The sequence below is a fragment of the Bactrocera latifrons genome, unplaced genomic scaffold (genome assembly GCF_001853355.1).
Source record: "Bactrocera latifrons isolate USDA-ARS-PBARC rearing strain unplaced genomic scaffold, ASM185335v1 scaffold_13, whole genome shotgun sequence".
In the NCBI taxonomy this organism is placed as follows: Eukaryota; Metazoa; Arthropoda; class Insecta; order Diptera; family Tephritidae; genus Bactrocera; species Bactrocera latifrons.
Genome location: NW_017534741.1, coordinates 1934966 through 1949808, shown reverse-complemented (window position 1 = coordinate 1949808; position 14843 = coordinate 1934966). Strand labels below are relative to the sequence as shown.

Genomic DNA, 14843 nt, shown 5'->3' with positions numbered 1-14843 from the left:
GGATGAAAAAGTTTCCTTAGAGTATTAAATGAAAAGCATGAAAAAAATTCATTAATTTAAAGATTTGCTGTTAACTGAGAATTTCAAGCAACGAGCTAGACTAGTTAGCTAGCCCCAGTTGGCAATATTTCTAAATAACAGAAATTCAAAAGAAGTATTCAGATTTATAAGTTGTCAAAATTTTGGCTCGGGAGTTGGGTAAAATTCTAACATTGTGATTCAGCAAGAAAAGCATCAAAATTTCCCTTTTATCTGTGAGAATTGTAATTTTTATAGCGTTTGACACATAGCAAAATTATACCTTTTGAAAATATTTCTTTGATGTGTTAATTTTTAATTAACGTATATCAAAGCCATGTAAATACAATTTAATTTTATTTTAATAAATTTCGTTATCTTATTTAAATAACGTTTATTTTTACTTCTATATATTTCTATAAAATTAAAATGTGGCAACTCTATTTATAATTGACACTTGAAAACCATCAAAATAATTTTTATAATTAAAGCGAATTCATTCTTGTTTTTCATTCGGAATCTTAAATACATTTTTTTATTTAATTCACACATAGAGTCCATAAAGTTAATTTAAGAGTGTTTTATCTGAGATTAATATTTTCAAAACTTGAAATATAGGGCAGAACTAATAATGTCTTTCGATACAATACCAAAGGATTTACGAGGACTGCGCGCTTGCTTAGTATGCTCACTGGTTAAAGTAAGTTTTTGCAATAATTTACTCTACGGTATTACTTCAAATTCTATTAATCATATAAATTTATAGAGTTTCGACCAATTCGAATGTGATGGATGTGATAATTGTGACGAATTTCTTCGCATGAAGAACAACAAAGACAATGTTTATGATCACACGAGCAACAATTTCGACGGCATTATTGCATTGATGAGTCCAGAAGATTCTTGGGTAGCGAAATGGCAACGAATCGGTATGTTCATATTTCATCGTCATTGCCTAAGAATTTTTTTTTTTTTTGTTAAATTAATAAATTGTGTAATTTACTGAATACAAATATTTTTGCAGGTCGTTTCACCCGCGGTGTTTATGCCATATCTGTATCGGGTAATCTTCCTCAAGCAACTCTGCGCGAAATGAAAAGTCGTGGCATACCCTACAGATCAAGAGATACAAGCCAACGTTAACTCCTAATTTATTCTACAATAAATTATCGACTCTTAGATTTATTATATTAGCATTTTAATAAACAAAGTTTTGTGCAGAATCCAGCATAAAAACCATATATTTGTGCAATTTATAATTTAGCTTAATAATATTAAAACCAGAAAAATAAGTTTATTTGATCCTATTCTATATTTTTACATCGTTAACAGCATTTTAAATAGTCGGTTTTAATAGGAAAATCATTCACGAGAACATGTTTAACCCTGCAACTAACAATGTTAATTTTTTCGTGGTGAAAGTTATGAAAAAACTAATCCTCCAAGTCATTAATACGTAATCCTTCGCCTCCAGCTGTAGTAGATTGCACTCCAAAACCCGCGGACTCTAATTCTTCTTTCAACTTCCAATAAACTTCATTACTCTCATAATTTTCAGGCAATAGCACAACAGCGAAACCACCCGCACCTGCACCCGTTATCTTACTAAAGAAACCACGTTTAAAAGCAATGGCGAATATTTGCTCCAATTTTGGATGTGTCACACCTATAGCTTTAAGCAGATCATTGTTTATTTGGAATAAACGTTCAAGTTTTTCAAACTTTACACTATCATCCTTAGCATTACCAAAGCTTTCATACAATGGTATGGCATCTGCTACTATCTCTTCACAAGCGTCCCATATGGAATCGATTACCTTCGGAAATGTTTCCCAGAGGTGTCGTACCTTCGCCACAATATCTGCGGTACTGCGATTAACGCGACTATCTACCAACATGATATTGAGTGGTCGCTGAATGTTAAGTGACTGAAAGCCTTGGCCTTTAACAAATCTTAACATTCCGCCGTAGGTAACTACAGTATTATCAACACCAGATGGCGTGCCATGCATAATGCGTTCGGATTCAAAAGCCCACTGCGAGATGAGTGCTCGATTTTCCAATTTAAGGTATGATTTTTCATCGAAGTGTCCGGTGATAAGTAGAAATGCCGCTGCTAATGTGGCGCCGAATGATGCTGAACTGCCCAAACCAGATCCTATATTTAATTCGGTATCAATATGAATTTTGAACCCGGATTTTAACGTAAGTTCACTCGGGGCGGCCAGAACTGCTCCAGCCAGTAGATAATATATAGCTAAAAATGTTTTCTGTGATTGCTGGTATTTTGGAGAATTATTGGTACTGCCATCGAATTGCTTTGCAATAACAGCGCGTACATCCTCAAGTAGTTTTGCGGTACAATCAAGTTTATTCTCTGGGTATTTTTCGCGAATATCTTTAATGAAGTCATTAAATTGCTTTAATTGAATTTCAAACGTGCAATTCAGCGTTTCCAAATTAAAAATAGCGACATCACTTTCGGGTTGAGGATAGAACAGTAATTTCGTTGAAAGTCCGACAGCGGCAGCTAGAGCTGGTTTTTTATAGACGACTGCATGCTCGCCGTGGAGAATTACTTTACCCGGCGCAATAATTTGAAACTTGTTCATGATTCGCCGGCTATTGTTTGGATCGATTTTTAATTTATGTACGCTGTTTACTTGCTCCGTCAGTATAGAAAAGTCTAAATAGAAATTGAAAACGATCAGCTATCTTGTTTACGCACACGAATGCAGTGCAGTGTTGAACTCGCCACGTCTCGAACAAATTGAAATTGTGTTGAGTAATATTTTTTAGTCGTATTTATGCAAATGAGGTCGCTTGACTTTTGGTTTGTAGATCGGTTATCAATGCATTTCGGCTTTAAACGAACTACAGTTGCTGTCTTTCGCAGATTTTACTTTTATTTTTAAAAGTTTTAGTTGAAATTACACAACTCTTGAATTATGTGCGCATGCGCAGTCTATTACCTGTAATTGGTATATATAGATATTTGGATGTAGTTGTTTAATATACTTTCACTTTCTGCGCAGCACGAATGTGTGTAGAGGATTTCCGGTTTTTAGCTTTTTTCAATATTCGCTTTTTTCCAAACATCTGAATTTAATAAAATTGCTTGCACTGATATTTCTGGCTGAGTAGTTATTATAATATAATTTATTCAAAAGACAAATACAGCGCTAATAAAAATACTACATTCTTATTAACACTTCAAAGTCTGTTGCACTTTTTCCCACTCTTCGGGTGTGTATGACTTTTGAGAGAATGCGTGTATTTCCTTAAGTTCCTCTGCTAGAGCACTATTCACTAAGCGATGTTTCTGTAGCAATGTCTTACCACGGAATGCCTCCGAAACAATAGTCACACTGAATTTACCACCACAGCCGTCCGATTCGTCGATCACATTTACGTATAACGCTCCCAATTTATCCGCTAGTTTGTCTTCCAAATACTTTGACGTATATTTGCTCATTTTAATTTCTGTTCAAGCTACAAGTTGGCTTCAACTTCTCGCAACTGTTATGAGTTTGATTCGGTAGTTACCTGAAAGACTAACCAAACGAGTGTATTTTATTAGTTCTCATATTATTATGCTATTAAATAACAAGTTGGAGCGAACAATTACAGTTGTACGGTATATAAATATGACGTACATATGTACATGAGTATATAAGTAATAATTAATGCAGCGGTTCCATGTGTAGAATATAAATTAGCTACACTTTTTGCTGTGGTACATATTTATGCAAACATTTTTTCTGGTATATACGTACCAACGTTTACATTTGTCTACCATGAACAAAAGAAACTAATATTTCAGGTTATTTGAGTTTTTTATCACATTTACCTTCTGTTTATCGCGCGGCGTGGGAAGGAATTTACAGAGATTAAACGTTCTCTGGAATTTATTTTGCCGACAAATTGTCAGACAGCTGTGAATCGAGACTCGAAATTGTATCGTTTTTCTTGAAAATTTTAATATTAAATCATCAATCAAACAATGGGCAAAGGTTTCTTGGACGAATACGTTTTAACTTTAAAAATGACATTTGATTAAGATTACATGTACAATACAGGTATTTTTGCTTTTGAAGAAAACTTAAAATCGCTAAACATTGAAATGTTTCAATAGTAGACGTGTTGTTGTTGTTGTTGTAGCGGCAGAGTTCTGATAGTAGACGTGTTTTTCAACAGCACCCTGTGTTATCAGCTGATACGCAGATATTATATATTTATTTAACACAACAGTGCGGTATTAAATTAAGTTTATATAAATATAAATTTTTAGTTGAATTAATAATATGTCGCAACTACGACGAGAAGTAAGTGAACATATTTTAGAAAACAAAGCTAAAAGTAACAAAATTTTCCGCTGTTAATAGGCTCTAAGAGCGTTTAAGAAATTACATCGCACAAGGCAATTCGTGTTCCAAGGCGATGAGCTTACATTAAAAGCCGGGCGTAAAGAAATAAATGAGCAGTTTCGGAAAAATCGAAGTGAAAAAAATGAGGACGAAATAAAAAAGGTATTAAAAACGCAATTTTATTTTATCACTAAGTGTACAACTTTATACCTTAGATGATACAACTGGCCCATGACGTTGACAACGAACTGCGCACAAGTGTTATACAAGCCATTCAGGAGAAAGAAGGAGTATATAGTAAGATTGAATATTAAGTATAAAACAAAAAAGTGCTAATAATCGTACATTTTTAGAATTACGTATTACGGAAGAAACGACACGATTGGACAACGTTGTTTTCAATCCAGATGCTGTAATTGAAAAGCCAGCATCTCGAAATCTTAAAGGAAATTCTATGGGAGACTGTTGTGGAGGACAAAGCACTGCAAAGAACTAAATCAATAAATCTCAATTACTAAAACTTTGTTATTTTTAAAATCGTTGTGAAAACAATAACACAAAATATAATAGTAATTAATAGCTTTATTATTTCCTACGCCTGCTTTTACTTTTGTGTGTCTTGCTCTTAATTTTCTTCTTTTTAACTATTCTATTTTTTCGTCTTTGTCGTTTTCTGTCACCAGATATGTCACTAGAAACATCGCTGCTACTTCTAGTAGCCGTAGATGTGTCACTACTTGAGCTTTCGCTGTCGGAACTTGAGGATGTGCTATCTTTTTTTCTCCGCTCTGATTTTGCTTTTGGTTTCCTAGATCCATTGTCATTCCTTTCATTTTGTCGTTTTCTGTCTAACCGCTTTTCACTACTTCTGTGATCTGAATACTCTCGCAGCTTTGATTTTTCGTTATTATGTCTATAGTTCTTTGATTCATTATATCTATCGGGTCGTTCTCTAACTGGAGAATATTTTTTATAACGTCCCCCACTATGGCTACGTGATCGCCTGCAACGATCTCGCGACGGTCCTTGCTCACGTTCTTCAATCATTTCATTATACCGACTTCTTCTTCGGTGCGAACTATTTTCTCGTCTTCCATCCTTTTCCCGTTGCTCACGATGGCGCTCTTCTCGAGCCAATCGTCGCTCTATTGAATTATTTCTTTTTGAACGGTCCCGATCAGCGTCTTTTCGATAACGATCATCGATTCTATGTTTTTTGTTGGGTTCCCGTAAATTGTCGAATTCACCTCGTTTTAAGGAACCTTCTACTCCGCGGCCCTTTCCGCGCCATTTCACTTTTGCAACAGATTGTGAAAAGTCAACATGAATTCGGCGGTCATCAATTAGAACATTGTCCATTTTAAAATAAGCAGCTTCACACGATTTCTGATCGTCGAACTCAACAAATGCGTATTGCAGTGAGTCACCTGTTTTTTTATCTCGAATTACTTCACAATTTTTTACTTTACCAAAACGGCTAAAAATAATTTCTAAATCGTCGTCAGTAGTGACTGGATTTAATTTGCAAACGAAAAGCACATTCTCAGGTGGTGCCATTTCTGCATCGGGTAAATCTCCAACTATCTCAAGGATAGTTGCTCGCGCTTTTGCTTCTCGCTCCGCAAGCATCTCTTGCCACTCTTCGACAGTTTTTCCATCTGTATCGTCAATGTCTTCATCCGCGGCGATACGACCATTCTGCAAACGTTGAGGTGTGGGAGATGGAGAACGACTTGGTAATAAAAAGTTACTTGGATCTGGGAAAGGATCTTCTAATATAACTGTATGAGTTATGCGAATATCTTGGTAAGGTCGAAAGTTATCATCAACAATGGCCTCATTTATTTTTCGAAGTGTTTCATGTCCTGAAATAGGATAAATATTGTATGTAAGTAATTTTACAATACTTTCATACATTCATATTATTTGCTATCTTCATGTTAACAAGAAGTTAATTTATCTGCTACGAGGTTTATGTTAACGGGAAGTTTAATATTAAAAATGGAATGATACCACGAGGTATTAAAAATCATTTTTAAAATTTGAAGTTCGAATAATAAAACTACATAATTATAAACATTTATACTATATATTTCTTACCTTCTACCACTTCGCCAATAACACAATGAATACCATCTAATGAAGATAAATTTGGCGCCAAAGTGAAAAAGAATTGCGATCCAATTAAATTTTTTCCTGCAGAAACAAGTGACAAGAGACCGGCTGAAGAGTGATAAATCTTTGGTATAGTTTCAGCTTCGAAAAACCTTTTATCTGGCCCGTCCACTTCACCCCATATAGAATTACCGCCATTGCCTACACCAGTAGGATCGCCGGTCTGTGCAATAAACCCACGTTCAATTGTGTGGAAAAGATTATAATTGTAATATTTAAATCTACACAGCTTAATGAAGTTAAGACACGAAATGGGGCGCTCATCCACAAATAGGTCAACAGTTATGTCGCCTACTGTGGTTTCAATTACAACAGACATTTTTCATTAATTTTACGTTTTTGAACAATCAACAATAAACTCGAGCCACAATAAAAGTAAATCTAATATCTACGTTGCTAATTTGCAAGATAGTGAGAGGAACGAAACACAAGGTGTACGAATTTTTTAAAATTTATTTATAATTTTTTTTTTTTAATTTGTATTTCATTTTTTAATTTTTATAATTAAACTATGAAATATTCAGTATAAAAATACTGCAAATACGAATATATAACGTCCAATTTTAATTTTTTGCGTATGGCTTGTGGTGAACAATAAAACCATAATAAAAGAGTGAACTTTAAAAACAGGGCAATCAATAAACAAAATTGTTCATAATCAAAACAACATAGCTGTCATAATAACAAAACATTTAAATTTCATTTGTTTATTAGAAAAAAAAAAAAAATAAGGTTCTAAATGGAAAAGGATAATACATCTACAAATTCGCCTACACATTCGGCAAAAATAAAAGTTCAATCTGATTTAGTGAATCAACTTGAAAACGATGATAAATCAATTATTGGTGGGGCTTGCAATCTGTCCGTACATCCTGATGATACTGACCATGTTGAAGAGGACTTAGCGCGTATACGTGGCGATGCTATTGGTACCACATTGTATAGTGAACGTTTTGTGCTTTCCACGTTGCTGAAGCTGACAAAATTGGAGAAGGAGCTTTCTGAAAATGAGAGTTTTGAAAATGACCTATGTACAATTTGGGATATGACAATTGAAGAGGATGTTGTGCAATTGCTCCTGGAGCATAACGTACTGGAACTCTTTGCCGATTGTATAATTGCGACAAATGATAAACGTTTAGTTGAAATATTAGTGGGAATATTAGGAAACATGTGCAATTTCAAAGAGTCTCGTGATGCACTCGTTAAGGATACTTTGCTGGTTCAAACACTTCTAGATTTAACTAATTGTTCCGATTCACCGACACTTCTTCAACTCACCCGACTATTTTCTGCAGTGCTAATACATGCAGATCGTGGAACGGCATTGCAGTGGTATCAACATATATCCTTTTGCCCCGATTTCATTAAAAATATTATATTTATATTAAGTAATTCAATAAACGAACAACTTCTTCGCCAAACAATCGAAACTCTAAATGCGATATTAGCCAAATTTGCACTTATTGAACCTAATCAAAAAGTATCTGAAAATAATGCAGAGTTATTGCCAACATTTGAGCAGTTATTTGTCAATGAGTCTTTAATAAAAGCCACAACGGAAGCATTCCTAGCTTTATTACCGAGAAAAGATAACTCCGAGTTACAAGAAAATCATGATGATGATAACGACGATGTTGAAAGCACGATTGTGCTTACACAGAGTACGCACAATTTAATGCAGATTTTCCTAAACATACACTGTATATTAACGCAGTATGATAACCTGTCACAAAATAGTTATTTTCCACATATTGAGTCACTAATGGATTGCTTAGGTTGTATTCTTGAACCTCTATGCAATCCTAAGTATATTGAGCACTTGTCCAATCAGGAGCAAGATCTTTTGGAAAGCATCAATGACATCTTAGAGGTTTGTTTAACGTATTTGCATTTAATATCCGTAAAATACCTAATGTACAAAAATATTTAGTCCCTAGGAGACCCTTTCGATGAAAGATGCCTGATATATGCAATTAGTATTTGGAATTTGTTAAGATTGGAAAATGAGCGACTTGCTCGAAAAACACCACCGGGAAATGATTTTGAAAATAATGTATTTAAAGAGGTTGAATTTAATTTTGAAACCAGTTACCTAACAATACTCGATATGATAGTTCGTGTAATTAATGCTGCTACTGATCTACAGTTGGAAAATGCTTTGAAAGAAAATCTTGATGACAATATGCGGAATTTGCAAAGTACCCTTAGCATTGGTGAAGACGATCAACCATCAAAGCGATGCTATTTAAAAATACAAAATGTACTAGACAATTTACAGCATTAATAATGGATAATACAAATTTATAACATTATTCTATTCAGAATTTATTAAGCCGGTGCTATGTGCTATGTATTTAATGAACAACATAAGTTACCTAATCACAAAGATTTTAGAGTATCATCGTAAAGTTACTGTTTTCTACATAATTAGTTTCTGACTATTTTTGTCCTGATTTGTCTAGTTGCCCGCGTAGGGACTCCATCCAAGATAACTTGCCAAGTTTAACTTCGCCACTACTATTTACAGTCAAATTACTTAATGCATTTGTTGATTTTGAGTTGCGAAAGAGTGTATCATTGTTAATTACACAATCCTTTAAATGCGAAAGTGAACCATCCAGTACTACGGCACGAGATGTGACCTCAATGTTGGACTGTTCTTCAATGCACTCGGAAATGTTAATTATAGCTTGTTCAATTCCGTTTGCCTTAACAACGTTCTCTCCAGTCAGTTCGGAGAGCTGCAGATTTAATTTTCCACCGTTGGTTCTCACCTTAAGATTACCGTGAACTCCAGCTTGTAAAGCAATAATTAAATATTAGAATACACTTCTATGAGTAAATAGCCTAACTTACTCATATTAAGTTCACCACTTTTTTGTACTTCCACTTCAGTTCTTTTGTGAACATTTTTTAGTTGTAAAGAACCGGTATTGGTTACAAATTTTGACTCTTCTACATAGCAGGAGTTTGTAGAGATGCTACCAGCATCTGTTTTACAGCTTAGCTGATCACCTTGCAACTTCTCTAGTGAAATATTCTAGAGCAATATAATGTATATTTAAATTAGTATTAATTTTTTTTTTTTTTTTGTTATTCGGTTCACCTACACCTAAATCTTTTGTCTCCACCGTAGTAACTTTGCCCAATAGCATACCTTTGCAAGATATATTTCCACCAGCACTGTTTAGAGTTATATTATCCGCGCGTAACTCTTTGGTTTCTATATTTTTTTGCGCTCGAACAGTAATTTCTGAACTGAATATGTTCCGTACTGAAACGCTATCAAGAGCCTCAATATGCAAATCCGCACGAATTGGTATTTCCAGATTGCAATGAAAATCGAGGGCGTTTGCAGTTTTATTTATTGCAATATTTACGAGTCTTTCATCTTCACTCACATCAACATGCATGTTAACAGGACAATTACGATCGTGTCCACCATGCAGTTCACCGATTAGCACATTGGCATCCGGGTACTCATGCACGTTGGCAGCCTTAACTTGTAAATAAATTTCAGAGTGTATATTAATTCGCGCAAATGGATAAATGTAGCGCATAGTTTCCTGATGCACTTGTTTACTGGGTGTATTTCCTGACAACATTTTATTCATCTTATTTGGTTTTATATATTTTTTACCATACAATCTGACTTTAGGGAATCGCAATAGCGGCGACAGCCGGTAAATCAACAGCATTTCCTATTCAATGGGCTAAAATTTTATTTAAATAGTTAAAATTACTAACTTCTCATCAGCTGCTATTCAATAAAAGAAAATGTTTGTTTATCGAATATATAGAATAAAGAGAAAAATAAAATGGAAACTAGAATTTGATTATCAAAACAAAATGATAAATTTGACAAGTGGATACTAATCTCAGAGAACGTATATTATATTATATTCATATGTATAATAAACGTTCTCTGCTAATCCAATAAAATTCTCATGGCCCCCTGCTTTTTATTGCCTTAATTTAACTTTTTGCTACATTTTTAAATGAGAAAATAATATTGTTTACTTGTGTTTTAAATTTCCATATTTTTCGAATAAAATGCGAATGGCGTGGGAACCATTCAAGTTTTCCAATTTTAAAAATTAAGCGTTTCCTTCAATAATCCCGCCTACAAAAGATTCATACTATACACAGTTTTGCATACACAAAAATTATACTGTAGACAGTATTTGTTTTACTACTGAAAGTATTCTTAAAAATTGTATACTTAGAGGAATTAATAAAAACGTATTTATTATATAGAAAATCTCATTTTTATTGTATATCAATCTCCATAAATCCATCAGCATTTGTTAAATGTTGATTTTCTCTCTTCGTACCCTCTTCTACTGCGTAACTTGGTCCAATTAAGCAATTTTTCAGTACGGAACCGCGTTTAATTACAGCTCTGCTTCCAACGATGCTATTCTCAATATTACAACTATAATAAAAAATAATAAATATGTGTAAATATACATATTTAAGAGTATATGGCATTAGTTTCTTGCTTTGTCATCTCACCCCTCTTCAATAATAGCGCTTGTCATTATAATAGATTTGTTTATAATATTTTTCGGGTTGATTGTGCAATTAGCACCAAAAACGCTCAAATTAAGTGATGTTTTCTCTGATAATTTTGCACTATCTCCGACCGCGACTTCCTTCATTTGAGTTGAGTTTATGACGGCATTTGATGAAATAAGTAAGTGTTCCTGTTCGTTGAACAATTGTGGCCAAATATTGGAAATCTAAAATTAAATCAGAGTTTGTAGTAGTTACCAGATAAATGTGATTTTCATATTAAGTTGTTTTGTTTTGTTAGTGGCAAAAACCATCTTAATATCAGATATAAAAGCAGATGCTTTCGTAAACAGTCTAATTATTATTCAAATTATCCATTATTATTTACCTTTTGATTAATTGCGAAAAAGCTTAGAGTAGTATTTACACGCACACCAATACTCTCTTTAGGTGCCACAACAGCATAACAGCGAATTAAATCACCATTGTATGGTTCCTTGATTCGAGAATCGTTAAAGAGCGTAGCTTTCTGTATGCGTTGTTCTAGATGTGTCTTCGAAGCGTACTAAACGAAATAATAATACTTTTGCAATTAAAATATGCGGGTTCTAGTTAAAATATCGTACCTACATGAAATATATCATTTTCTGGTTTTATTGTAACTCCCACTTCCGATTGCATATCTGGGGCGGCAGCTGAACTCCCCATTTTTTTTGACATTTGCTTTTTAATAATATAAGGTAAGAATTCCCCTTTAAGTGTTGAAAAGTTTTCTTTCTACATATATTTGAATTTAAATTTAATTTGTTCATAATAATAATTATCATATGGATCTTACCTTAAGAAGAAAATCAATTGTCCATTTTTTCATTACATAGATATGAGAATCTACCAACCTGGAGAATACCGTCATTTTTCCATTCTTACGCAACAAATGAGCATTAACACTCATTACTTCTTCAAAATCGCTTGCGGAAGCAAGAAAAAGCAATCGATTAGAATCGGGATGAATTCCGATCAGATCACGTTCAGGTTTATGTTTTGTTTTCGGTCCGGGCAAAGTAACATCCGACTCAAATCCGCTTTTGAACAACAAGGCTGTTAAGGCGGCATCGTGTTGACGAAATTTGTTTATTAGTGGATACAAACTTACGTTCGATACAATATCACAGGATAACACCAAAAAGTCAGATTTAATTCTGCAATAAAGTTCATATGCGTAAGATGTCTGATGCTGTAATTAATTATTTTATTAATTTTACATACTTATCATGTATTATTCGCAAGCTATCGGCCGTGCCAAAATCGCTATCACTATCAATAGCCACAAAGTCAATTTTAATCTTTAGTGGAGTTCGTTCAAGCGCTTGTTGTATCTCCGAGCGCTCATTTTCCAAAACCACAACAATTACATCTTTTTTTAAAGAAAAAGTTATAGTTAAAATAAACGCAACATTCGCATATATTTTACCTTGAAAGTTATGCTTTTGGAGCATATTTAATGGGTACCATAATAATGGATATGGACCGATCGGCAATAGGCATTTCGGCGAATCAGTCAACACTTCCGGCAGACGTGTACCGCGGCCAGCCGCTAGAACTACAGCTTGAAATTCTTGAGTAACCATTGCAATTTAATTATTTTTCTTTCACTGAATTAACTGCTTTTAGAAATGCATGTAGTATGCCAAATAACCAAATATCAAACTGTCAAAAGCATCTGCTATCACTTGACATTTCTAATTTTGTTAGGGTAGTTTAATAATTTGGAAGTATATAAGCACTATAGTATTATTGAATAAAAAAAATATTTTTCATTCAATAAGTTATTTTTATTATCCGACCCACTCTTAATATGACATTAAGTTGTAATTAGGAAAAATTTTGAAATTCAATTTAGCAAAAATTTTAATACTGGAAACATTTTATTAGGCATATATATGTAATACCGGTGAAAGATATTATGTACTAAAACTGAACAAATTAGTTTTCCTTTAACTACCTAGATCGCCTACTAATGGCGCCACGCACGAAAACATGCCAGCAGAAACTGCTTGTAGAGAAGTTCGTTATATTCCTTAACCAGAAGCATACTGTCCTCGCTACATCAAGAAGCATCCCGTTATATTCCGGAGTGCAGTGTTCTGACATGTCAAAAGCTTCTTCGTCTGTGTTTCAATGCATCCAGGCGACCATATTGGTGCGGCGTAGCTTAGGACCAGCCGATTGCCTTGTATGTTGCCAACAATGTTTGTTGTACTTTGGCAGTTGTCGTATGAGGAGTCAAGGAGGACAGTCACGTAGAGGCTGTCTAGTGTTACACCTTAAATCTTAGGATTATTGACAGTCAGAATTTTAACGTCACGACTGCAATGTTAATGTCTAGTCTGTACTCCTTCGTCCAGTTCGTGAATATGGTCGCTGTGCATTTAGAGGGGGAGACTGTTCTTGCAGAGAAAAGGTGGTAAAGGCTTTTGAGCACATGCGCATGAGCACAAGTTGATAGAAATTCCTTCTAGTAGTTGAGGGAGTTTCGAAATGTAGAAATGTGTTGGGAAGAGGACTGCCTCCAGCGGAGCCCCCGGTTTAATTCTTGTAAATTTAGAGTTTTTACCTGGAACCAGTATGATGACTGCCGACCGTTCAGGTAGTTCATAGTCCCCCTCTTCAACCCTAGAGGGAAAGTGGATTGTTCAATGACCTCAAGTAACAATGCGTGTTTGAGTGTGGCAAAGGCGTTTGACAAGTCCAACCTAGAGCCACAGTTAACTGCTGTGGTGGTGACGTGCAGCTTGCAGAAGCCATGCTGGTTTTGTTAGACTCAGGTGGTAAGTGAATGTCGACAGTAATAAGGCCTCAAGTGTCTTCACTATCGCGCGATAAAACTCCTCCATATTGGCGCGTTCCCCACGTTTCAGAAGTTGGACTACTCTTCCGACTTTCTACACATTATATAGTTGAAGCGTGGTTGAAGATCTTGGTTAGGAAGCTTACTCCTAGCGAGCCTAGATGTTATAGCAATAGCATGTTACTCCGTCTGGACCAATGGATTTGGAGAATTTTGTTTTGTTGATGACACTTCGAACCTTCTAATCGGTGAAAGTAAGTGATGCGGCTTTTCTTTTTGCGCAATCGTCCGGTAACACATCGTTTGGCTTTGTCTGTCGCAGGGTGTAATGTGAACTGCCGGCTAAACAATCGCGCACTTCTTAGTGCCAAGGAGGCATGTCCATTGAATAGATTGGTTATCATGTCTCTTCGGATCAGACAAGGCTTTTATTTGATTGCCGAATCTCCAAATTTAAATCGCTTATTCGGGAATCTCAGGGATCGATATGGCATAAGGTGTCGCACTTAATAGCTAAAACAGCTGCTTTGGCTGGGAAATTGGGGCGGAGTTCCCGGATTCTTCCAGCCGAGATGAAGAGAGCGGTAGCAGCTACGGAAGTGACATTCGTCAACTATTACGACCGAAAGAATGGGTAGTGCAGTTAAGGCGCTCTCGGTAAATTCTGTGAAGAACGACCCTGTTACCTTTGTTGAAGTTAATGAAGATGGGTTTGTCCGCAAAAATAAAGTCAGGAAGTTTCTCGATCGAATTCATAATGGACACACGGTCTGATGCGATTGTAGTTCGCCAGGTTATTCTTATTATCAGACCACCACTAAGATGGTAATGTCAGGCGAGCTATTACAGGTGCCCATAATTCTGGTGGGGATATCGATATCCTGTTGATATATATTATATTAAATATTTCGGGCTCT

At 35.0% G+C, this 14843-nt stretch overlaps 8 protein-coding genes across 13 annotated transcripts; 3 read left to right on the top strand and 5 right to left on the bottom strand.

Annotated features, from left to right (window-relative positions):
* The first annotated feature begins 500 nt into the window (after positions 1-500).
* LOC108978982 (transcription elongation factor SPT4) lies at positions 501-1259 on the top strand. The gene is made up of 3 exons (XM_018949516.1): positions 501-718; positions 785-947; positions 1043-1259. Exons 1-3 carry the CDS (start codon positions 650-652, stop codon positions 1159-1161), a joined length of 351 nt encoding a protein of 116 aa, XP_018805061.1. The 5' UTR covers positions 501-649; the 3' UTR covers positions 1162-1259.
* A 48-nt stretch (positions 1260-1307) lies between these two features.
* Positions 1308-3062, bottom strand: LOC108978980 (mevalonate kinase). The gene has a single exon (XM_018949512.1). The coding sequence runs from the start codon at positions 2628-2630 to the stop codon at positions 1452-1454; it is 1179 nt and encodes a 392-aa protein (XP_018805057.1). The 5' UTR covers positions 2631-3062; the 3' UTR covers positions 1308-1451.
* Positions 3063-3159: 97 nt separating this feature from the next.
* On the bottom strand, positions 3160-3963 carry LOC108978983 (protein BOLA2). 4 transcript variants are annotated; one of them, XM_018949517.1, is made up of 2 exons: positions 3869-3963; positions 3160-3572 (listed from the first exon to the last, which is right to left on the bottom strand). In XM_018949517.1, the coding sequence occupies exon 2, from the start codon at positions 3491-3493 to the stop codon at positions 3224-3226; it is 270 nt and encodes an 89-aa protein (XP_018805062.1). In that variant the 5' UTR covers positions 3494-3572; positions 3869-3963; the 3' UTR covers positions 3160-3223. The 4 variants fall into 4 exon arrangements, with proteins under 4 accessions (XP_018805062.1, XP_018805063.1, XP_018805065.1 ...); XM_018949518.1 differs by having other exon boundaries at positions 3795-3886; XM_018949520.1 differs by lacking the exon at positions 3869-3963 and adding an exon at positions 3675-3768.
* Positions 3964-4008: 45 nt separating this feature from the next.
* On the top strand, positions 4009-4976 carry LOC108978981 (complex III assembly factor LYRM7). 2 transcript variants are annotated; one of them, XM_018949515.1, is made up of 5 exons: positions 4009-4097; positions 4180-4343; positions 4404-4547; positions 4601-4682; positions 4739-4976. In XM_018949515.1, the coding sequence occupies exons 2-5, from the start codon at positions 4323-4325 to the stop codon at positions 4879-4881; spliced, it is 390 nt and encodes a 129-aa protein (XP_018805060.1). In that variant the 5' UTR covers positions 4009-4097; positions 4180-4322; the 3' UTR covers positions 4882-4976. The 2 variants fall into 2 exon arrangements, with proteins under 2 accessions (XP_018805060.1, XP_018805058.1); XM_018949513.1 differs by having other exon boundaries at positions 4154-4343.
* On the bottom strand, positions 4950-6934 carry LOC108978979 (peptidyl-prolyl cis-trans isomerase-like 4). 2 transcript variants are annotated; one of them, XM_018949511.1, is made up of 3 exons: positions 6653-6793; positions 6486-6581; positions 4950-6250 (listed from the first exon to the last, which is right to left on the bottom strand). In XM_018949511.1, the coding sequence occupies exons 1-3, from the start codon at positions 6696-6698 to the stop codon at positions 4971-4973; spliced, it is 1422 nt and encodes a 473-aa protein (XP_018805056.1). In that variant the 5' UTR covers positions 6699-6793; the 3' UTR covers positions 4950-4970. The 2 variants fall into 2 exon arrangements, with proteins under 2 accessions (XP_018805056.1, XP_018805055.1); XM_018949510.1 differs by having other exon boundaries at positions 6486-6934.
* A 190-nt stretch (positions 6935-7124) lies between these two features.
* On the top strand, positions 7125-8875 carry LOC108978918. Its single transcript, XM_018949433.1, has 2 exons — positions 7125-8433; positions 8494-8875. Exons 1-2 carry the CDS (start codon positions 7300-7302, stop codon positions 8845-8847), a joined length of 1488 nt encoding a protein of 495 aa, XP_018804978.1. The 5' UTR covers positions 7125-7299; the 3' UTR covers positions 8848-8875.
* LOC108978919 (protein FAM185A) lies at positions 8864-10365 on the bottom strand. Its single transcript, XM_018949434.1, has 3 exons — positions 9674-10365; positions 9420-9603; positions 8864-9360 (listed from the first exon to the last, which is right to left on the bottom strand). The coding sequence occupies exons 1-3, from the start codon at positions 10259-10261 to the stop codon at positions 9002-9004; spliced, it is 1131 nt and encodes a 376-aa protein (XP_018804979.1). The 5' UTR covers positions 10262-10365; the 3' UTR covers positions 8864-9001.
* A 420-nt stretch (positions 10366-10785) lies between these two features.
* LOC108978936 (translation initiation factor eIF-2B subunit gamma) lies at positions 10786-12773 on the bottom strand. The gene is made up of 7 exons (XM_018949457.1): positions 12550-12773; positions 12345-12492; positions 11917-12277; positions 11709-11855; positions 11467-11643; positions 11079-11305; positions 10786-10998 (listed from the first exon to the last, which is right to left on the bottom strand). Exons 1-7 carry the CDS (start codon positions 12704-12706, stop codon positions 10833-10835), a joined length of 1383 nt encoding a protein of 460 aa, XP_018805002.1. The 5' UTR covers positions 12707-12773; the 3' UTR covers positions 10786-10832.
* Positions 12774-14843: the final 2070 nt, after the last annotated feature.

Coding starts and splice junctions, on each gene's coding strand:
- LOC108978918 (XM_018949433.1), top strand. CDS start 7,300: ATGGAAAAGGATAATACATCTACAAATTCGCCTACACATTCGGCAAAA. Junction 8,434..8,493: donor GCATCAATGACATCTTAGAG/GTTTGTTTAACG, acceptor AAAAATATTTAG/TCCCTAGGAGACCCTTTCGA.
- LOC108978936 (XM_018949457.1), bottom strand. CDS start 12,706: ATGGTTACTCAAGAATTTCAAGCTGTAGTTCTAGCGGCTGGCCGCGGT. Junction 12,493..12,549: donor CCAAAAGCATAACTTTCAAG/GTAAAATATATG, acceptor CTTTAAAAAAAG/ATGTAATTGTTGTGGTTTTG. Junction 11,856..11,916: donor CAATTGATTTTCTTCTTAAG/GTAAGATCCATA, acceptor AAATATATGTAG/AAAGAAAACTTTTCAACACT.
- LOC108978982 (XM_018949516.1), top strand. CDS start 650: ATGTCTTTCGATACAATACCAAAGGATTTACGAGGACTGCGCGCTTGC. Junction 719..784: donor TAGTATGCTCACTGGTTAAA/GTAAGTTTTTGC, acceptor ATAAATTTATAG/AGTTTCGACCAATTCGAATG. Junction 948..1,042: donor AGCGAAATGGCAACGAATCG/GTATGTTCATAT, acceptor ATATTTTTGCAG/GTCGTTTCACCCGCGGTGTT.
- LOC108978980 (XM_018949512.1), bottom strand. CDS start 2,630: ATGAACAAGTTTCAAATTATTGCGCCGGGTAAAGTAATTCTCCACGGC.
- LOC108978981 (XM_018949515.1), top strand. CDS start 4,323: ATGTCGCAACTACGACGAGAA. Junction 4,344..4,403: donor TGTCGCAACTACGACGAGAA/GTAAGTGAACAT, acceptor CGCTGTTAATAG/GCTCTAAGAGCGTTTAAGAA. Junction 4,683..4,738: donor GGAGAAAGAAGGAGTATATA/GTAAGATTGAAT, acceptor GTACATTTTTAG/AATTACGTATTACGGAAGAA.
- LOC108978979 (XM_018949510.1), bottom strand. CDS start 6,879: ATGTCTGTTGTAATTGAAACCACAGTAGGCGACATAACTGTTGACCTA. Junction 6,251..6,485: donor TATTGGCGAAGTGGTAGAAG/GTAAGAAATATA, acceptor ATCCTATTTCAG/GACATGAAACACTTCGAAAA.
- LOC108978919 (XM_018949434.1), bottom strand. CDS start 10,261: ATGCTGTTGATTTACCGGCTGTCGCCGCTATTGCGATTCCCTAAAGTC. Junction 9,604..9,673: donor TGGAGACAAAAGATTTAGGT/GTAGGTGAACCG, acceptor ATATTGCTCTAG/AATATTTCACTAGAGAAGTT. Junction 9,361..9,419: donor AAGTGGTGAACTTAATATGA/GTAAGTTAGGCT, acceptor TTGCTTTACAAG/CTGGAGTTCACGGTAATCTT.
- LOC108978983 (XM_018949517.1), bottom strand. CDS start 3,493: ATGAGCAAATATACGTCAAAGTATTTGGAAGACAAACTAGCGGATAAA.